The sequence below is a fragment of the Atractosteus spatula genome, chromosome 17 (assembly GCF_055471065.1).
Source record: "Atractosteus spatula isolate fAtrSpa1 chromosome 17, fAtrSpa1.hap1, whole genome shotgun sequence".
Taxonomy (NCBI): domain Eukaryota; kingdom Metazoa; phylum Chordata; class Actinopteri; order Semionotiformes; family Lepisosteidae; genus Atractosteus; species Atractosteus spatula.
The window spans coordinates 7,631,189-7,654,409 of record NC_142722.1 but is presented as its reverse complement, the minus strand read 5'-3'; the positions used below and the strand labels follow the sequence as shown (position 1 = coordinate 7,654,409).

General features: G+C 38.0%; 1 protein-coding gene across 1 annotated transcript; it reads left to right on the top strand.

The window, feature by feature from the left end:
* The first annotated feature begins 1,708 nt into the window (after nt 1-1,708).
* Nucleotides 1,709-23,221, top strand: LOC148818970 (coiled-coil domain-containing protein 60-like). The gene is made up of 14 exons (XM_088935921.1): nt 1,709-2,113; nt 4,975-5,064; nt 5,679-5,758; nt 12,638-12,820; nt 13,245-13,376; nt 15,667-15,771; nt 17,300-17,390; nt 18,343-18,604; nt 20,565-20,652; nt 21,102-21,182; nt 21,685-21,825; nt 22,082-22,222; nt 22,342-22,531; nt 23,042-23,221. Exons 1-14 carry the CDS (start codon nt 1,823-1,825, stop codon nt 23,219-23,221), a joined length of 2,055 nt encoding a protein of 684 aa, XP_088792047.1. The 5' UTR covers nt 1,709-1,822.

The window sequence follows — 23,221 nt, the reverse complement described above, 5'->3', positions numbered from 1 at the left end:
CCGTCCACAGAATTCAGTTTGTCTTTTTGTCCTCTGGTCCCTGCCCTGTCTTTTCCTCACAGACATCAAAAGGGACAGTGGCAAGTGAGGGACTGCAAAAGACACTGCAAAGAAAAAGCTGCCTTCAAAGAGAAAGGGGGAAAGGAGCTGCTAAATGGATCTGAAGAGCTGATAAAGTGAGCTTTGATTTTTGCTCAAATCCCTGAGCAAAAAAAAAAATTACTCTGACCAAAGAAGGCTTGAGTCTTGTTCTTGTATTCATTCAAGGTTGAATAACAGAAGCTGTAACATAAGTCCTTTTGCAATACATACTGTAATATATACAGTGTAGTAGGAGGTTTTAAAGTGAGGTCTGTTTTATCTCTTTGCCTGAAGGTTGAGGCATTGCTAGGTCTGAATGAGTTTTTTTGCTGTAAGATTTCAGCAGCTTTACTGGTCCTTGTATAAATTACATGTCTGATGACAACAGTTCCATTATACAACACTGGTGTCTGAGGGCAGGGGCTTGTTTTAAGTAGCATTTCAGTGGTGTTGTCTGATGAACAGTATTGAAACATGCCTACCACTATGGGTGTGCACTGTGGTGCATTGTTGTAATCGTGGACATCTGGGGAGACTGAATTCCCCAATGTGATCACCACCTGCTGGATGTCTCTGTTGACCACAGATAGTACAAAGAACTGCATTCCCCACTTGCCAGGTAGGTATTTTGGTGATGAGATAACACAGTTGCCTTTGGAACTAGCAGCTGGTGTTCAATTGTGTGGCTCCGGCTACAGAACCTACAGCATCACAGTCTAATGTAAGAATCACCTGGCAATGTGATTATTCTGGAAGCTCCTGGATCCTAATTAAAATAAATAAAACTGACATTGCACCCCATACATATCTGTTTGTCAGTTGAGAGTTTAAGAACAAGCCATTTTAAAAAGAGATTTTAAAAACGTGTCCTTCTACAGTACGTATTCAATAATAAATCCAGTTCCCCAAACAGTGAATATCTCGATGGCAATCAGACACGTTGCAGTAGCAGAATTTACACAGTAAATAAGTAATTTCCTCGAGATTAATAAATGTCTGTTTTTAATTATTTTACATTTTCTAATATTCTTTAAAATATATTTTATTTTTTTGCTTCTGTTTGCCAAAGTTTAGTTATAAAGCATGTAGTAATAAAACATTTGTCCTGTAAACAGGTGAAATTGTTTGATGGGCTGGTGCGGTGAGACACTAATTAGTTAACTGACACTAATTAGAATACTAACTGCGAGATCTATTAGTTCTACTTAAATTTATGTGGCGTTTTAATTAAAACGTCTGGATAACTGCAGTAACCAATTAACTTTCAGTTTCAGAGAAGCTAATTTATAACCAGACAACGCACAATGCCTGCACCGAATACAAACTTGGAAAAGATTCCCGAAAGAAGTATTGAATTAGGCCAGGAGCAGAACTTCTCTATTTAAAGACGAGCCTTCTGACAGACGTGTATTTATGACGGGTTGGTTCGCACTTTTCAGGAATCCTTTCTCTCTTAAATTATGCCTCTCTTTTGTTTGCACTGTAACTAAGGGAAACAAATGAAGACGCTAGCCAGTGTCTGCGTGACTGTAGAAGACCGAGACGAGAGGGATTACTTCGCTGAATTATGCGTTTTGTATTCTAAGAACCACCATACCGGGAAAAAAGAAAACCAAGATGGAATAGGAAGACCACTACAATAGCTCTTGTTCTGTGCGTATTCTGGAGTTTAGTTTTTTTTTTCATACGCATTAAAAACTTTCATGACATAACATCAGCAGGCCGAGTGTAATATGCAGCTATGCCTGTGTGTTCGAGTAAAAGTCTGGACCCACGCAACTTTGTAATTATCAAACCACTTCCCATAAGTCCTCCCGCGGGGATAAAACTCCAAGCTCGTAGTAGCACCGTGTACAACCCCTGCGAACCGAATCGGGAGCAAGTTTTCAGGGAGAATTACCGTCGGAGACAGAAGCAACTGACTCGCCAGGGTTACAGGGCAGTAAATTGGCGGCCGTATGAGGAGATTGGAGAACCCCTTGTCCTGGAGCCTAAGAGGCTGATTCTGCATTCTTTAGGACAACCTGAACAGGTGATTTCTGTTGTTAACTAAGAAGTGCATTGCTTCTTCACGTCTTACTTGAACTATCAAATAGTAATGATGTAGTCTTCATAGTATGTCAATGAAATGAATAGGAAAATGGACCAATTCACCTTCAAAATGGGATACATAATTATTAATTAAATCAGATTGGTCCGTTTGCTTTATACGACTTCAAATGTGTCTTAGTTGTGTTTTTTGTAATTTAGTTTTTGTTATTATGTAAGCATGCCAAAACTCAGCTCAATTATAATTACATTATCCATCTTAAATTAGTGTTTTCCCCTAGTAACATTCAGCGTTTTCGGTTATTTAGGATAGAAAACATAGAACATTAGAAGAAACCACTTTTATATTCTATGTTCATCTTACTACATTTTTAAAAAATATTTGACCTATGTGTTTAATCTTTAACGAATCTGTCTTTGGCAGATATTTGTAACTCAAACCTTTCTTGTTGTTCTTGAGTTTGTTTCATGAAGTCAGAAAAAAAACTGTAGGACACACTAAAGGGATAGGCTTGTCAAAAGAAACTTTTTATAAGCATCTCATGTCATCCTTGAATAGTTGAAGTAATTGTATAGATTTGGATTTCCCTGGCTGGCCTCTGAGGTCCGAAAGAATGCAGATAGCAGTGCGAGTTTCGGCCCTCCACTTGTGTTAAATGTGAGGCTATATCAGGTGGCCTTGCTCCTACCAGACAGGAGACAGGAGGGAATGTCAGTTCACAGGTCGCAGTCCTTCATTCATTCTAGAGCCCATTTTGTTATTACTGTATGGCACTGCAATGCTCAGGATGTTTCCTTCTCACTCCCAAAGTATTGCATTTTGTTTTATTAGGCACGTGCACATGTCCTCGACTACCAGCACAACAACATGGCTGGAGCCTGATTCTTTCAATTGCCTAAAGTCAAGTGAAGAATACTGTATTTTGTACCCACCTGTGGGGCAGGGTGTATTGTTTTTACAAACAGCAATGTGTTGAAGTATAAAATCCCATTCAGACGTTGGCATAAGACATTCCCTGCTACCTTCTATAGGTACAAGGTGTAACAGTAGGACTGCTCTTTGATTAAAGTGGCAGCAGAACTGGGGGATGTTGCTTGCCCCTTGCAATATAGTAATGACATCATTTTCAAAAGTATGATCAGTATCCATTAATGTTCCCCTAGAAAGAAGAAAAAAGTTAGTCATGTACTGTATACACAGGAGATTTTAAAATGATTAAACATGTTCTGCAAAGACCACTGTCAACCCTTTCCCTCCAGAACCGCAAAGTGCTGATAACTTAGGGCTCCCATTTAACTTCTCTGTACTAATGATTAGATTGATTGCACTAAATTAACATTTATTTCTGACCTTTAGCAGCTGAAATAGTAAGGTTCTACAAAAGCCCACAGGATTGTGGATCTTAATAACTATTACCACTAGCCTTAAGACATTCACCATTTATGTGGCCGCAAAGAGTTTACTACAAATGGTACCTGACATTCACTTGAAAGAAAGCAGCTGGGAAGGGTCTGGCACTGGCAGTCATATACCACATGTTTCATCTTTTATTCTTCAGAGTAGGAGCAAATGCACCTGGGGGTCGACAGAAGTTAATGTATCAATTTTAAAATGATCATGGTCCATGACTCGGGACTTTAAATAGCTTCAGCAGATGTATGGAATTTTAGCATCTAATGTATCATAGAAGATTTGGTGTTAAATGGGCAGTTTATTTCTGTGGACATTGCATTTATCATCATTATTGTTGTTGTAAAGCGGCTGATGCAAGCAGGTTGCCATTAGTATGTGGGCCATAACAATATTAATGGAGAATGATGGAGGAACCTGCACTGTTTATATGTCTGCACATTTGTACATTTAAAATGGATTTCATACAGCCTTGTTACATCTGGTTTGGTCTTTTTCACTGACTTCAAAGTCTTCTTAATGACAAAGTGAAGCTGGTTTATTTCTGTAAAAGGAGTGGATGCACAGACTCTTCAAGATCTGTCCTTGTCTATATATATAGAGCTGTAGTAATTCACTCCTGGCCCTGGAGGGCCTCAGTCCACTAGGTTTTATAAGTAACTTATAATTCTCAATGACTGGAGACCTTGGTAATATTAATGGACTAATTAAGTGGAAAAATTGATTCAAATCATGCCATTAAGAGTCCTGGGTGGAATGAAAATCGGAAGACATGGTTGCCCTCCAGGACTTATAGGCTTGCTTATGTAGTATCTAACCGAAGGAAGAAAGAAAGTATTTCAATAAAAAGGTAGTTATGATGTGCAAGATAATTGCAAAAATTAATTATTCGTTAAATTTTGTGCCTCTTCAAATGTGAGAATTGATGCTGCCTACTTTAAATGCGTACCATTTTTGGAGGATGATGGAAATATTTTAAGAATACAACACAGTTTGGATAGTCGCCCAGAGATAAACTAATGTACCTGTAAAATGATTTTTGGGAGAAAAAAGCCAATGAAGCAAAAAAGGCTATATTGATGCTATATGATATCTAGGCTTAACATGGATTGTTTTAGTTCATATCATTCATCAGCTGTGGCATAAAGGAGCATACAGACAACTTGGAATGGATTGTTTTCAACTAACTAATAACATCAACTAGTTTGCCACAGCTCCACTTAAATTAATTTAACATTTAAAGGAATTCAAGATTCCTGCATTTACCTTTTGTTTTCTAGACTTTTTGTTGCAAAAAAGGTTTCTGGAATGCATAAACCAATTGAGAATTTATGAGAATGGATCTCCCAGATGTGGTGTACAGCCGCAGAAAGGGTGAAATGTTATTACTGGAATGTATGGTCTTCAAGAGATTTAAATGTACTGAGTTTCAGATTTGTAAGGATGAACCTTCTGGAGGACCAAAGGAAGACCAAGAAAGTGCGTTGAACAAAGCAAAACCGGATTCAGCTGAAGAAAGCAAGGTAAAGGTGTTTTTTAATTCTTTTAATGAGTGTCATGTAATACAGAAAATATACACACTGCAAAACTTAAAATTGTATTCTTATCCTTGCATTCTATATGACATATCCTACTGAATTGAATATATGAGTATGCAGAGATAGAAAGCAGCCAAGAATAGGTGAAAGATTGAAAAGGTGAATGAATCTACATGTCATCCTAGAACTAAGGAAGGCATGAAGGCAAGAAGTTCAGCTGGTTGACGTAAGACAGGAATGGCTACTTTACTGTGTGAAACAATTAAGCAGATCCATGGAGAGTATTTTTTTTTCTAACCTGAGAAACTGCATATTCATGTGTGTCTGACTTATATAGATGGGGCAGCCTGACTCCAATTAAGTAAGATAAGCCACTGGGATTGAAGCGATATAAATGTTTAATGTGAGAATCTGTCATTCATCCTCGTATTTTAAATTTTCCTTCTTTTTTTCCAGGTTATTTATTCACTTTGTATTCTGCCATGATGTACCACATGCCGCTTTTACGCATACATGCATAAACGTTTTTGTTACAGGAAATAAGTATTTGTAAAGTCCCCCCAAACTTGCTTTCATACTTCATATATTCTTCTGTTTAGAATGTGCCTTCAAGAGTGCTTCCCATTGAGAAGACGGAGGATGATGGGAGAGCTCTCAGGAGACACCTGACTCACACAAGGTCAAAATTCATGCTTTGCATGAGCCACATTTGCTAATTGCCTAGGACATCAACTCCCTATCAAGACTTCTTAATTTTTTTTTACTGCAGATTATCTTCAGTGCAGAATAGAAATAGTAAGCATTTTAGAATGCATGTAATGTGGGTTAGTGAAGTGTGAATATATGAAGAACAAAACATTTTGATTTTAAAAATGTTTGGCTTCTTTAATCAAATATCCCAGACATAAATATCAAACAAAGTTACAGAAATATGTACATCTATATGTACAAAAATATACGTTAAAAAAAATCATAAGGTCGCACAATGAAACGTGACACTTCCAAAATAAAACCATTACAAAGTAGATATTGTGTATGTCCTCCCTGAGCATTAACGCTGTCCTGGCAACACAGGTGGACAGACCTGATCTGACTCTGATCAGGCAGACAGCTGTGGGCTGTTCCACCACTCTTCCTGTGCAGCTTCAGTCAGTGAAGGTTGGCTGATTGCAGTCATTTCCTGTTGATGATATTGGTGATGGTGAGAAGGCCACACAATTGTTCTTATGCACTTGGATCTGGACTAAGAGCTGGCTGCAGTAAGACTTCTGTCGTGTCTGTCTTCTGCAAAACATTCATTTATTTAATTAATTGCTTACACTTATATAGCACTTTTCTGGACACTCCACTCAAAGCGCTTTACAGGTAGTGCGGACTCCCCTCCACCACCACCAATATAAAACACCCACCTGGATGATGGGATGGCAGCCATAGTACGCCAAAACGCTCACCACACATCACCTATTAGTGGGGTGGAGAACAGAGTGATAAAGCCACTTCATAGATGGGGATTATTAGGAGGCCATGATTGGTAAATGGGAAATAAATGGGAAATTTGGCCAGGACTTTCATCTGTGAATGGATCACCTGTTCATCCCCTTTGCCACCATGACAGATGTCTCTGGCCTGCAGAAGACAGCAATTCTGTGTCTCAGCTGGCACTGTTACCTCTGAATGGTCTCTGAGCTTGCAGATCATTTTCATGCAGAGATGAGTTAGTCATTCTGATGATACTCAGGTTATTTCTTTTTGGAATTTCCTGCGCTTTAGCCACTGTAGTTTTTAAATTATTAATTAGGTGGTCAAAGGCTGTAACACTGTGCCTTCTAGGACATAGCCAGCTCTTCGCATTTCCTTGTTTCTCTGAACTATTTTCGTTATTGTTGAAGCAGAACATTTTTTTCTCTGGGCAACTTCTCTTTGGGACAATACATTCAATCAGGCAATCATTACCTAAGCAGGCTATATTTGTATTTATTGCACACTTTTTGAATGGTTGTTTATACTGATTTTTTCAAATAATATTGGCAATTGTGACTGAAATACCAAAACACTGAGCGGCTGGCAGTTTTATGAAATCATGTGGCTCGGCATTTTATTATCCGAAAGAATAATACTATTAAGGCAAACAACAAGGCTGAAATCAAATAGATATTGATTTAAAACGTGGACATTGGACATGATATGGGAACATTGGCTGTAGAGGACAGATAACATTCTGTTTCACCATGGCATAGTTTCTTAACCTCATTTATCACACAAGCAACTGTCATAAAGATATTTTGATATTAATGTCTTTAATGCAGCTTTATTAGTCATGCAGTATTAGTGAAAATAATTTAATACGATTTAAAGTAAAATATTAACACTAAAACAGATTATATCATCAACTGTTTTTTAAAGAAATGTTTTTATTTCTTGCTGCTGTCTCTATGCAGAGAGGCCTTTGTACTATAGAACTATTTACAGCATCAACCCCACTGTGATGAACTACAACTGTCAGCTCTCAGCAAGCCAGTGATCTTTCACTCTTAGGTCTAAACAACAAGCTGCATCAGGAGATTATGGCTTTTATATTAAAGAATTGTAACGCAAGCAGTTTCTTAATGCAAACTTCTCCCTGACCTTTTTTTAAAAAAAATCATAAGCTCTCCCCCTAGACCAGACTTTGATTGATGCACTCTACAATATGTAAGACTTTTTGCAAATTTGAATATGTTGCCAAATTCTAATAAGGACACTGTTCTGCACTTACCTTGTGGCTATGACAGATGTTTGTGAACAGCAATTCATATTTTACTTGTTAATTCACTCCGCACTAGGTTATTAATGTATTAGTCGTGTATTTATTAGTTGCATATTTGTAATTCCTTTGGAAAAACAAATTTGCAATTGGTTAAACTTTTCAAGAAATGCAGCTCCAGTTTCTCATTAGCACAATTTGTCTGCTCCTGTCCCTATCAGAACAAAGGATTTTTTTATGGTATTTGTCACAGAAGGTTTTAATGTGTTATATGGTGTTGGGTAGTAAATATTGAGGCTATATGCTTTAACAGTTAAACGGAGTACCTTTTGCTATACATTTTAACAACAAGGCGCAAGCTGAGTGTTTAAATTAAACTAATAACTCCAATAAAAACAAAAAGTAAGCATATATAAAAGAAATAAGTCCTATGGTAAATTTGTATTGGTTAGAAGCCAGGCCTTAGCATGTTCAGATCACCAAGTTAGAAGAAAGCTCTGACTTAGTGTTATTGACTAATTGCTCAGCCTGTTTTTGCATAAAAGGAAGTGCATAAAGCCACTTGATCGAGAGTTTTGATTGTGGCGACTTCTTGTTTCTTACATTACAGAAATGGGGAATTTTCAGCAGAGCCACCCCCTGAAATGAGAATGCATTAAAGCAGTTTAACCTCATCTGTTCCCATTTTCCATGATTAGCCATGGTTTTCTCCTTCTATTTCCTCTGCTGCTCGTTTCACCAGAGATAAGACGAAGTTCAGAGGAGTTCACGGACTTGTCTCCAAAATTTCAACCCTGCTGCTTAAGTTAAATTTATCTGAGTAAGTTCCCGCGTTATAATTTATGACAGAAAGAAAGATTTTTGTCATAAATAAACTGCAATATCTTACCACAAAAGCACAGTGTCAAGTTAGGTCAAAGACTTTACAAACATGACTGATTTTCTCAATGTTCCAAAATGATAGACTTGTCAGTAGATTGGCAGTATGTTTGCAGAAATGAAAGAAAATGCATTTGGCAGTCTGGAAGCAGTAGAAACACTGTTAATCACTGTTAAATTGAATATTCTAGGTTTGGGTGATAGCCCTTTGAAAGATCTGGCTGTCATCTTGAGGAAGAGTAATAATCTGGACTTACATGTTGATCTATTTTAGCATGTGGCCTTGAATTTTTAACAGGTCTCTTCCTGTTAGCATTCTGCTTGGGATTTGTCTTTTTGTATGAATGTTTTTATTTTGTAAGTATTGTACAAGCATTAATCAGTAAGTGTTTATTTACTGTTATGGGCTAACCGGCTCTTTAATATACTGGTAGTTTCCAGAAATTAGAAAATCAGATCTATAATTTTTATAATTAAGTTTATTTTTACTTTATATGCTTATTATTGGTTATTTAGTTTTGTTTTACAATTTTAGCTTCTAGTTGTATATAAAGTTTTCTTACCCTGACAGCCGATACAAAATATATATGAAATGTCGTTCATACATGTATTTGCTGAGATAACATGATTTAATTCTGGAAGAGATCCTGTCCATTTTTATTTTCAGTTGGTTCTTTCCTGTTGCCACCACATGCCATCTGTTGCCTAGAGACCAGCGTCCAATCACTGTGCCACGTTTACAAGAAGTATTTAGTACCTGGTGTTTCTCAGCAGCAGTTAATATTGTAATATTATATCTGAGTCTGCTAGTGTTACAATATGTTCTCTCAGTAAGCAGTAAAAATAACATAATTACAATTTTAAAACATTAGAATCATTACATTTTAAATTGAATACAATCAAAAGAAACAATGAGATGACCTTCTCATCTTAAAAGTATTGAGAACTGGTTTCAATCTAGGTCTCTCACAATTAAATGTAGCATAAATGTAACGATAAATAAATAGCTTGAATGTGTGCAACAAAAGAATCTTTGCTTTGAAACAAACATGAGAAGGTCATTCTTCTCACCATGCTCCTTTGTTTCCAAGTAGCTTATTGATCCACATGTATTTGAAGGATGCAGGATGCTGGCATGAACATCATGGTGGGGCTTCCACAGCCCTCTGTGTAAAGAAGTGATTCCTGAGCTCTGTCTTAATGGCGCTCCCTCTTAGATTATAATCCAGCCCTCATTTCACTGTTGATCATGAAGTAGGCTTCTGAGTTGAGTCCCCAGCAAGCAAACAGATGTAGTAACAATTAAAGACACCTTTGGAAAGTAAACTACATCATCTTGAGTGCTGTTTGAGCAGACACCAGAAACCGGTGGAATTTTTTTCAAAAGGGCCTCGGCTTAACCATTTCTCCACATTTTCTCTCAAATCGGTCTTGTACTCTGCTTTGAGAGAAAGGGCAAATTATTATTCAGGGAATAACGCCCAATGCTCTCAAAATGAGCAAAGCAGGAGAGAAAAAAAATCATTCACGATTAGTTCTGTTAACTTTGGGCAGAATTTCTATTAGAAAGATCATCTTTTGGCTGGTTATTATAAATAACAATGACTTAAACAGCTGGGCCTTAGGCTTGTTTTGTTTCATTTTTCTGAAATGTAAACTATAAGTGAATGGCTTGGAAAGGGAATAGTCCTATTAAAATATTAAAATATAAAAAAGTCTCCCTCTGTTTCTGAATCATTTTTTCCCCTTTCATTTAAAATGTATCTATATCCATCCATTGCTTTCTTGAACTAAATAAATCATTTTGAGATTTTTTTATGTTTTTAATAGATTTTTCAACCTAATTTCAAATGCTAATATGACTCCCCTGCTTGACCCAAACTGTGCAATTTGCCAGAGAGCTGATGGTGCCAACTATTTTATGTGTATGTCACTGGTACTTGGGAGATGGCCTATTATGCCATATGTGGTTGGTTAATGAGGATTAGGGAGTGAAAATACTGTGCGTCAACAAATTAAGAAAAATGTTGTGGCAAGTCTTCTGTTTTTAAATCCTTCTTGTAGTTTTTTTTTGAAACCATTGTCTAAACCGTGGATGACGGCTTCTCTTAAAGGCTCTGCTTTTAATTGATACCTTAGCTCCTTCTTCTATCACTCATTCCAATGTTGCAGGGTTGTGAGCATGTTGGTGACCATGAGTTCTGTACCCAGAGTGCCAAGTCTACATACTGGAGATATCTGCCAGCTTTTCTGTCAAATAACTAATTTTGAAATTTAAAAAGCGAAAAGAAAAAACCTTCATCAAGATTTATAATCACCTTAATTTTACTGCAAAGTCAAGTGATTGCTACACATCGGCAGCACTCTGTGCAGCATTTTAATTTTCATATTGATGTCAGTGTAAAGCAATTTGCATACTGACTCGAAGAGGCAACTCAGACTGTCAGCAAACAAGATTTCTGAGGATGACTACTGACTGCAGCTAAATTGCTGTAATAAAGTAATTATTCTACTGCCATCAGAGGGTTGCTTAATAATCAATGTTTCATTGTAATTCTCTTTTTAAGGGATGGAATATTAATTTACCCTGCTGTTGTTGGGCATCAGACACAGGACTTGAGCTGTTGGTTTTAATTATTGCTATAAAAGCAAGCCACAACAGTGTTATCAGATCATCTGTGTTCTCTGTTAGCCACGCTAACTGAACTACAGAGCAAATATTTGTATTTGGTGTTACAAGCAATGCAGAAAACAATTTAGGAGGACATTAACAATACAGTGGTGTTACAAGCATCATCTTGAGTTGACCAGTTTTCTGCCTGTTGACATGACCCAATGTGTACAGAGCTGGTGTAGATCCACCAGGTAGGTGGTGAGCTTCAGTGGTTGATGAAGTGGGCTCCCTCAAAGTTTTTAAAGCACTATGGAAAGCCTTGTGTAAATAATTATAGTGTAATAATTGTTTCCTCACCGTAATTTGAATGTGTTGAGAGGGCTCCGAAAACTTTATAGGTAACATTTTGAATTTAACTTCCCAGGTTCCTGGTTATTTCCTACTATTATTTAACTGACAGTTTTATCCACCACCACTTACATTTGCACCTTTTCACCCAGCTACAGTATGTATTTTGCTGAAGTAATCTGAGCGAAGTACCTTGTTCAGTAAAACAACCACAGCTTCCAGCACAGGGTTTGAACCCACTACAATCCAGAGCCCCTGGCCCCTACTCCACAGTGCTGTTTGCAAAACCATCATTTGTATGGATACCTCTGGTTCTGTTTATTTAGTGCAAGGTTTGTCTCTTGTATTTTGTTCGTGAATTCTTGTTTCTGAGACCAAGATATGGTCTGATGTGCTCGCTTCTTCACAATACCATATTTCTCTTAGCCTCCAAATGTGTTAAATTTGAGTGCAACAATATACTGCAATATGATAAGTTGAAATGTCTCTTTATAAATCAACATCTGATTTTATACACTTCTGTTTGGACTTTTCCCCTATGAAAGGGTGTGGAACTTGCTCACCTACTTTATTGTCCCAGATGGGGAAATTTGCTTTGCAGGCAGGTAAAGACATATAACGCATTATACATTTAATGGCCATATCACATGAAACGATGCCTTTAACACACAATACGTTTAACAGATGTACTGTGAGAAAGAAACTAAATATAAAGTATATATACAGTCAGTTGTCCAAATGGAGCGGGTTAATATCTATAGGAATAAAAGATGTCCTCTTGCTGTTGAGTCTAAGCAGTCTAAATCAATGCCCAGATGGAAGAAGGTCAGATTCTCTATGCAAGGAGCAGTCCTAAACAGTCAATGATTATATTTGCCTTTGGCCCCATTTGCTTCAGGTAGATGTCTGAAAGCTGCAGCTGTTGTATAGTACAAATTGCTCACCTTATCCCAGGTGCTCTGCTTCACATTCAGGTGTCTAGTGTCTGCGGTCAAGCAGGGCCAGGGCTACTTTCACATCCTACAGAAGGAGGCTCAGGATCTTCAGAAAGCTCAGCTGGAGGAGCAGCAGAGACTTGCAGAGTTACGGCGCACCGCATGCAAGCCCCCCTCCTTCTCCATGGAGGAGGACTCGGAGAGTGATGAGACCACAGAGGGGTAATCGGATCATTGCTGTTCATTTAGCTCCGTATTTTTTCGGTCCTCACACCACATAATTCTGTTCGCCATTATAATTAATAATTGCCGTTTTATGGCCAGTGAATGTGTGCTGCAGTTGATGATGAGTCAGTGAGCAACTGCGGTTGTTAAAATGTAATTTATCACAAGAAGGTCAATAGATAATTTGGGTTTGCTCACAATTTGATGAAGATGTTTTTCTGTGGGCCAAAATTAAGTATTTTGTTTAGAACCCTTGAACATTTTGCCAAGATGAGCTTGTTACTCTATGAAATACTATCATGCTGAATTGAGTTGGCTTCATGTCTGCATGGGTTATTGGTAAAAACGGCAAAGGTCACATGGTAATTGATGATGCTGTATCAATATAACCACATGAAGCTATTTTTTTTACTGTGGTTAGCTTTTTCAGAACTGCATTGCCTGCAGAACACAGCCAGTTATACAGGAAACACGCACGGAGGGCTTCACCGGCACGACCTTTCACCCCACTGCACTGTTCACTAACATCTCCACAGCCATCTGAAGCATCACAGTGAGTGTGGGCCATTAACTTCCTTTCACTGTTAGTTTGAGGGGATGGTTTAGTCTAGTGGGTAAGTCTCTGGCCTCATGATTGATGGGCTGTAGGTTCAAGTCTCCCGCTGTTATAACTAAAGTGAGGTACATTACATTTCTCCAGTTCACCCAGCTTTATAATGGGAACCACTGCTGCTGGGGATAATCTCTATAAAAGACCAGCATCCCATCCAGCAGGGGGTGTTAAAATCAATTCTAGTTCCACTCCAACCTGCCTCATTCGTTTCTTTGTGTTTGTCTAGGCCATTGATTTGAAGTCACATTTTGTAAATATAAATCAAGCACAAGTCAAATGACTGTCATAGGTTAATTTATGGCCTAAAGAGAGTTGCTTTCTGCAAATTCAGCCATTTTAGCCTTTAATTTGTTCTGTCGTCCCTTGCGAAATAATGGATATTTAATGCAATATTTCCACATTATTTTGAAATTTTACAGGGAGTGTGTTTTCATTGCAATGCTTCCATGTTGTCAGTGGCTTTTCTGAGTACCATTATGAATATTATCACCCACCCAGCTAGGATGTGAATCACCCTTATCTTTTAAAGCAGAAGAAATACTTAAAAGATGTAAATCTCTGAGCTCCAAGTTTATAAGTGTAGTCCTTATATAGTTTGCATGCATGAACCATATATCATCTGGCCAACAATGGGCTTGCAGTAAATGGCTCTTCCAGTTTCCTTGATCTCCTGGCCACAAGCACACAGTAGCCACACAGATCAGGATCGGGAGTACACAGAAATAAACCAAAAACATTGACCCAGCCATACTGCATCAAGGAAAAACAAATGTGTTAGGACCAGATGCAATGAATTGGTTTTTAGCTTTTTAGTGTGGGAGATGTCGGGAAAAGCACTGCTGGCCACAGCCTCTTCCTGGGTTCAAATCTGGCCATGTTTATATCCTTCCTGCAAGGGTCATCTATTATTACATCTTAAGTCTGCAGGTCGTATGGAGCTATTTGTTTGACAAAACATTGATCAAAGCATGGCAAAACCATCCGAAATTAACTGTTCAGTGTCGAACTGAAAGTGGTTCATGAATCCATACATTCTTGTTCACTCCACATTTCCTGGTGAGGGTCATGGAGATGTTCATAGCCATACAGCTTTATTCCTCCTGTCAAAAAAAATGAATGTTTTATCTCCATGTAATGAAATCCTGTTGCCCTGGCAAGAAACAAGAAAATAACACCCATTTCAAAGGTCATTATCCGTGTTTTGATGGGTCTTAATCAGAAAGACTTTGCCTGCCTGCTTTGTAAGTGCTCAATTTGATATGAATAGCCATGCTGAACAGGAAGACGTAATTAGCATTTTAATGCTCCAGATAACTAAAGCCTGAGATGTGAAAGCTAATCGAGGAGAGTAATAGAGTAAATGCATTCACCACGGATCAACATGGATAGAAAATGTGTCACTTTGATTGATATCTCCTTGATGCTATTAAATGCAGATGCTTTGGGGGCAAGCGTACATCTAAAGGTCAGAAGGTTACAACTCTACAGTGGAAAAAAGATTTAAGAATGCAGATATTTAAATAAACAGTTTCCATTTTCTGTTTTTTTCAGTAGCATTTGTTTTTTCATTTGTCCACAATACTATATTTCTCTCAACCCAAGTCAATATGATGTACTATAGTAATGAGAATGATAACATACATCTCTTGATGCTCTTGGGCATATCCAGGTGACCCTGAAAAGGCTTCATATAATATATTCTGTTAAGTTGAAATATCTTGCATCTCTTCATAAATCAACATCTGATTTTATACACTTTTATTTGTACTTCTGCTTTCCACTCATTCTTCCTGTCAAAACAGCCTGACATTCACCTCCACAAGATGTTTTTTTTTCTTTTCATACATAAAAACAGAAAACCAAAAATAAATAACTTGTCAGGATAAAAAAAAAAATCAATAAGCGTTTGACTGCTGAGGTTTTGTCAGAATGAGGTTTCAGAGCTTCTGCAAGGAAACTATCATTTTAATTGCTTATTATTTATACTCTAAGGTTTTGTCTTTAAATGTATTGATTTATTTATTATAATAATTACCCGAGAAAGCCTCTAGGCTCACCACTGTTTATAGCAGGGGATGAAGTTAAGATGCCATTAATGTGTCATTCCTGAGTGATTGGACGTTTCACCTTTATGATTGAAAAAGCTTAGTCTTGAATACCAAGGAAGCTCTATTACAAAAGGTAAATAAATGTTGATTTGTTTCCAGCTTTTCAAGTTCTTTTATTACAGGGAAACAATTTTTCGCCAGCTGTGCTGTCTAAATTGGCTTCTAGAAGCTTTGACGTTGGAGCCCTTGGGAAGAATGGGGCCTGTCTTTTCTTGCTGGGATATAAAGTAAGCAACAGATTTCTTTTTCTGTTTTGCTCAACCGGGGAAGTAAGAGCAGGTTATGTAAGTCAGGGCATGTCTTAAAATCCAAGTCTCATTGATTTGCACCTCGGAGGGAGCTTGTGGAAACCAGACTGAAATACCGTTCTTGGAAATATACTAAGAGCGACCTCACAGTGTGGGTACGTTAATGGGCCTCAAGTAGTCTGAACTTTTAACCCTAGCTGCACATAGAAAGGTTGCGTTCATATATATCGCATATTTATCTTCTCTATATGAAAATCTTGAAAATATCACAGCGGCATCAAGTATTGCATTCTTTGTTACAGAGGCCAGCTGGTTAGGTTTCCTCTAACCACAGTCCCAGTATGGGAATAGTGTCCTAAAGAGAAGGTGTTTGGCAAATACCAGAAACGCACATACATTAACTGGAAGGTCGATACAGGAACCTTCGCCATATCAAAGATGCCTTCCTTAAATATACTATAGGAAGTATTTATATGAAAAATGTTTTAGACATTTAATCTGTCCGTTTCATTTAATCAACGGATTCCGTATTAAGGTGAAATAACCTGGTTTGGCACGTCTATGAGCACTTAATTCTTTGCTGTATGCGCTTTTTAGAAATTCTGTGCATGCTGCAGATACCCCTGTACACAGTTACCCACACATTGTTGAAAGCATGATCATGTGTTTTTAAAAAATTAAGGTTCTAGATAATGTGCATGTTTCCTCTGAGTGGCGATAAAAGTGAGGTGCTTTCCTCTCATTGGGTTTTTTTAAAGCACTTAAAAAGTAACCAAAAATGCTTCTTAGGAAAACAAATTTCCAACATAGCATGAGGCCCTAACACAATCTAACCAAGAGCTGTATAAAGAACCAGGTAAATTGCTTTTGATTGTACTTACATTTTTGTGACTGCTAGTAAAACAATCAAATCAATTGTATAAATGAATTATTCAGTTTATATTCTGATGCCAGAAACGAATCCAGCTAACTACAACTTTTACAGTTCAGAAATTTAATATTCACCTTTTTGAAAGGGCAACCACACACATGGGGAAATAACAGTATTAAAATGAATTAGCGTTCTTCAAATGGAATAGGCATTACAAAATCGTGGGAATAAAAAGCACATTTTTATTACACATTTTTTATTGCTGAGGTTGGGGAGGGGGTGGGGTGCGGCTTTGAAAGATGAAAAGTCAATGAGCTCCATATTACAGCCTAAAGCTTTTAATACAGTATTGCCTGCACAATATCCAATTTTCTATTAAATCTTTAAGGGAGAATATTCCTGGATTAGAGCTTGAAGATATTATTGAGAAATGTAAACCTTTATTACAGTATTATAGCTCTGATGTGGTTATAATAGTAGGTGTAAACCTACTTCTACTTTTCTGCGGTGAATTATCATTTCTATTTTGTTTCTTGCCCAAATGCTACCTTGTGGGGTACACAGCACTCTGTGAGAGGGACAGAAATAATTTACATGTCACTTTGGACTTATATTCTCATTATTTTCTTTACTTAGGGATCCTGGCAGAAGTAAGATGATGACAAAGACACTGAATAAAGAAAAGGCAATTGAGATCAAATGGGACCAGTTTATTACACAGTCAAAGGTACATTTTTTTCTGCCTCCGAAATAAGACAAGCATTTTCCATCCTGTATTTATTGCTGTAGCTGTCTTTACTAATAGAAAGAGGTATAATAGTAATTCAGGCTCTCACCTGAATTTTTTACCTCATAACTTGTCAGAATGTCAGTTCAGAATGTGTCCTTTTGCCTTTAGTCTTAAATTATTTAAGCCCAATGTTGCTCATCTGTAAAATACACATTTACTAATCCTTTTACTTTTTACCTTGCTCGCTCTGCTCCATGTATGATGTTCAAAACAGGAGCAGCGCATATTCCCGATCTCTTTTCCTTAATAAGCTGTAAAAGTCACTCAAGGTTTCTATTGAGACCATTCTTTTAGTCTCTTCTGACCTTCAAAAACGTTTCTCTTTTAAACTGCATTGTGACAAAGGGGCATTTCATGATTGAAATGCAATCAGTAAAGTGTTATGATGCTCAGAAACATTCTTTTGAAACCCAAGCCTTTCTGTTCTGGGCTGAATTGACTCCACCTGCCTCTTAAATCCCTTGAAGTTCTTGCACAGAGTCAGCATTTATTTGTGCATTGCACATCCATTTTTGCGGCTGCTTTGATTTACTTTAAGAGCCACAGTTTACATTAATTGAGCAGTAATTAAACAACTTAATTTAAGCTTGATTTCCAAAAATCAAGGAACGTGGCTTGGTAATGGGGAAACAGTGTGTAATGAGCATTTCCTTATACCAATTCCTTGGAGACAAAAGGATTAAATGCTGAAACGACAGTATCCTGTCCTCAGTGTGGATTAAAACTTGTTAGCTATAGAACGCTGGATGCAAATTGTTTTTAACTGTGAGCATTCGACTGACATCCATGTCAGAAACAAGGAGTCCTTAATAGGGTTAAAATATTGAGTGCCTACAAAGTCATGCTCCGTTAGAAAAAAAAATTAATTAGCACCCCTCTTTATTTTTAGTCCAAAAAGCCTCCCTCCCGGGTCCTTCGCAAGCTGTCTGTGAAGCCGAGGAAAACGTCATTCCTTGGCTCCTCGTGTCTGAGCGAGGTGTCGTCCGCTGTGACCCCTACGATGGGGAGCGCGTCATCGCTCGCCCCTGGCTCCGAGGACCTGGTTCTTATTTCAGGGGGCGTCGGTCCCGCCGAGGAGAGCGAGTCGGCCGCCAAGGCCTCTGTGGCGCAGAGCAGGCAGGACAGCGAGGACAAGGAGCCCGTGTCAGACTGTAGGTGCAGCAGGGTCGCTCTCTCAATACTGCATGAGCCTGGAGACAGGCACCTCCTTCAGCGAGCTCTCACCTCAATTTTCTTTACACAAAAGAGGTCAGCAGGGAGGAAGGGTAATACTGTATTAAAAAAATCCAAATAGCTCAGCTAATACTAGACACTGGAACTTCCACTCCCTTGAAAGTGGGCTGTCTGAGTGCATCATGGCACGTGTTGATCACATCAGTGGCTCTGTTCCTGACTGGAACTTCAGCGCCCGCCCCACTTACAAGATCAGAACCCAATCTCTCAGTGCTGGCTCCTGTTGAGCTAAAGTAAGAAGTCTCTGGCAACACATAAACTCGCCATGGCTGCAGGTGAACATAATCTGTGTCTAGCTGAGGTGCAAAAAAAAAAAATAATGAAGGTGCAGATCATTCGTGTCAAAGTACAAAAAGCTTATATTTCTATTCTGTGTTCCAGCTTTCCATTGTAGCACCAGCCAAAAACAAGCTTTTACAATCATTAAATTACTTAATCTTTATGAGTCTCCTAATAGGTATGTATGGGTACAGGTGTGCAAGGTGACCTTCAGAGGTTGTTTTTTTTTAACTGATGGACTCCGTCTCAGTTGGTTCCAGTCAGGTGAAGCAAAGAATGGGACCTCTCTGATTTCTGTCTTGCTTTCATTTTGGATGCCAATGGATAGGAACATCCCTGCATGCGCCAAAGAGCAGAAGATGGTTGTCATAGGAACACTCTTCTGAAGCAGGCAAGGGGAGGCTTGGCCATGTGTTTATACAATGGGATGTATGGAACTGATGTGCGGCATTGTGGGGTTTTTTAAACTGCTGAATGTTGCACATGGGAAGAACTCAAGTGTATTTGTTGTTCCCCTCATCTAAAAATAGTGCTATACAGGCAAAAATATTTTTATATACCACTGCACACTAGGAAATGTTTATAAATAGAGGCTACTATTTGTCTGATACAATAATGCATCGTTTTATATTCATTTTTCTGCATCCAGGAGTTACTGAATTTTAAAAGCAATATCTTTTAAATGAACTCACTATTTAAAGGGTTAAAAGTATTTTAGGGTAAACATATTAGTATTTTTTAAAATTTCTAAGGCCTTAATTACTAAGGCTGAAAATAGTGATTCAAATTTCACTTGAATTTTCACTTAAGTTATTATAGTTAAAAGTAATCCAGTAGTTCTTCAATCATAAACAAACAATATTGTAACTTTGGCATGGATAATGAACATGTATGTTTATCAACAAGAGGGAAACATTCACCTCAATTAGTCCGTTTGGTAGTAACTGATTCACAGATCTTATCCAGCCATTTCTTAAAGTTGAGTTATAGTCAGAGTTGAAAACAGCCTCTCTACTATCGGTAATAGTTTTCAGATGACAGATGAATATATTGATAAATAATAATGTTTTATATCGTCACAGTAAAATATATAGCACTCTTAAAATTGTAATTATTATGATTAGTGGATGTATCTACATGCAGAACTGCATATAATTTTGGACTAAAGCAATATACTGCAGATGTGTACTGTATTAGGGGTTTGAAATTTTAAGCACTGACGTATTTGTAAGTGCTTGATTAGAATGATCATGCTAGACATTTACTGGTGCCTAGATAATTAATTGCTCTTCTTGCATTGACCATCAGAGGGCGCTATTGTATTACTTTTCTTCAAAGATCGAGCTCGGAGCTTTAAAAGTGTCAGAAGACGTAAGACGTATTAATACCATAATGAATGACAGTCATAGTTTAAATCAATTCTATTTTTTTTATAATTTGAAGAACGTGGGCATCTAAAGGAGATTGTTTTTGCATGGCAGAAATAAAAGCCTCTGTAGAAAGTAAGTGTCGTAAAATGTGGGTAGTTACACTGCATTACGTACTAATACAAGTATTAATACTTTTTAATGAACATTGAAAGGGATTGTTTTATTCCAGACCTCCAAAAGCTGCTTGATGCTGTTCACCAGAGTGTGGCCAAGGAGTTGCACAACTCTGAACAGCACAGTGGGAATCCAAATGACAGGTAAGACTAGTTAAAATGGTAGAGGGTTTTTATGAAGCACACAAATTACTGCTCTATGCAGTTTTACTGTTGTATTACTTATACCAGGGGTTCCCAACCTTTTCTGTCAGCTGAACCCCTTCAACCTAAATTATTTGCCTCAAGTATCCCCTTGAGATGTTAACTAAATCAAACCTTTCAATAAATGTAGATATGCTACAGCAACCCTCTTAACAAGCTTCTTTTCACTTTGTAAAATATTAATATTACTACTGTTGTTTTTCTTTTCTTATTATTACATTGTTATTTATTAATAGGACTATTTGATTTTACATTGACGATTCCATCACAATCTTACGAACCCCCTGCAGTACCGTCACGAACCCCTTGGGGTTCACGATCCCCCGGTGGGGAACCCCTGACTTATACCAAAGACTACAAATTCTTTGATTAATTTTTGTAACCTTAAGTTTGTCACAGGCCAAAGAAATCCCTGGAAGAGATGAGCAAAAAGAATCAGGACCTGAGACACATTCTCAGAGGCCTAAAAGGTATCCTCATTTTTACCGGTACAGAACAATGCCTGTGTTGCCTTGTTCATTTCAGTCGGTACTGTAGATAACTGAAGTCAAAGTGAAGCTTTAAATCATCTTTCCTTCTTTTTTTCCCCAAAATGTATACAATTAAAATATGTATGGTCTATATAGATGTATAAAGTTTGCTTTAACAGGCTAACACTCCTTTGTTTGATTCAAGCTAAGGATGAGAGATGTGTGTATTTTATTTTAGAAACATGCAGTCGAATGATATGGATTTAAAATTCTATTTCTTTTTGAAACTCTTAACAGAACTCTCAATCTCATTCCCCACATTTAGGCAGTGTGCTAATAAATACCTACCCTTCCAGTTTTCATACATTTGCCTGACTAAAAGTTGCTAAAACTAATTAAAAAATGGTAGGTGTGAATTTTAACTTCATAGCAGCTGAAAAATATACAGTATATATATATATTGTTTCAGTTCAATTCATTCTTTTTTCACAAATACTCGGAGCTCCCCTGTCCGCCAGCTCTCTGCGACCAGTCAGTTCATCACCAGCAAATCATCAATGGCATCTGAGATGAGAGCGAGGATCTTGGAGAGGGCTGAGGAAGTGGCCATGAGTCTAAACGACCATTTGGAAGCCAAAGCAAAGTACGTATCTCAGCATGTATACTCATGCGTAATAAGTAATGTAGTAATCATGACACATTCTTTCATCAATGGCTGACTTGGTGAACAGTAAGAAATTCAGTGATGGAGTGGGTTTTACAAATGCTATTTATTTTAACACTGCCCTTTCCCAGGCTATGCAAATGTTTAAATCTACGTCTGAAATTGCGACTGCTACCATGCCTTTACATTTGTCATCAATGTAATGAAACATCAGTGCTGTCTGTTTGTCTTGCAGGAGGCGCTGGGTCAATAGTGTCCACATGTTCCTGTCCCTGGCACACGTGTCAGACGGTCGACGTGACCTCCATCGGATCGGAACTCCTGCAGAAGAAAAGGATATTGTGGAAAACGAGGAGAAACCAACCCATTGCACATGGTGAGAACTGGCACTTGACCATACATTTTAGAACAGAGGTGCATGATCTTTAATTCTGTGCATCTGTGTTGCTTTCATTGTTAAATTATGTGCTTCAGTTGTCAGCTGTTTGTTTATAGGTTGTCCGAACTGCTGTCAAGCCTTCCTGAAAGTGTTCTGGAAAACAGAAAAATTCGCCGCGTTTTGGAAAAACTGGCAAACTTTGCAGATGGGCCAAGTCTAAGGATCCGGCCTAACCAATTTCTCAGGGTTCTGGGCAGCCTGCGCACATGGGAGCTCTGTTCTCCAGATGTGTCTGTTGCGGTTGAGGTAACTAAACCCTTTCTTACCCAAACCTGTCTTCCTCTGAGTCACAAAAGCATGTAACGGTATTTTGGGGGCTGTGCTGAAACAGTGTCTTCATTCTGTATTCTTGCAATACACTAAGTATTTCCTTAGCTTTAGTAAGATGTTGATTGAGAATATAAAAGCAGACCAGTGTAAAAATGCGAATTCCACATCAAAAGTGTATTGCGTAGTTAATTGAATAGCTATAATTAAGAAGCTGGTTTTATGGTCTCATTGAATTTTCAATTGAATAAAGACCACATTAGTTCCAAATACCAGTGTCACATTTCACACCCAGGCCTTCTTTGGCAGCTTTGTTTAAGACAGTTTGAATAATTTGCTGGAGAACAGAAAGATACTGTTTGCTGGCATATTTTGTTAGGAACAGGTGGATCCAAATTTGGATCTAATCCTGGCCTAAATCTTGATACACCTGTGCAGATTAATGCTAACATGACAGAGCAAACGAAGTTTTATCCGCTTTGTTTGCAGATTGTGCGGAAGCACATCGTGCACATGTCAGAAGAAGACTACGAGGCGTGGCTGTGCCCTCGGGTCAAGGTGCCCCCAAGAGCTCAGAGTGCACCCCCCCCCAGGGAGGTGAACCCTCTCTTCAGGAGGAACTCGCACATTAGTAGCATTTTCCCAAGACCTGTAAATCTTTCCCTTTAG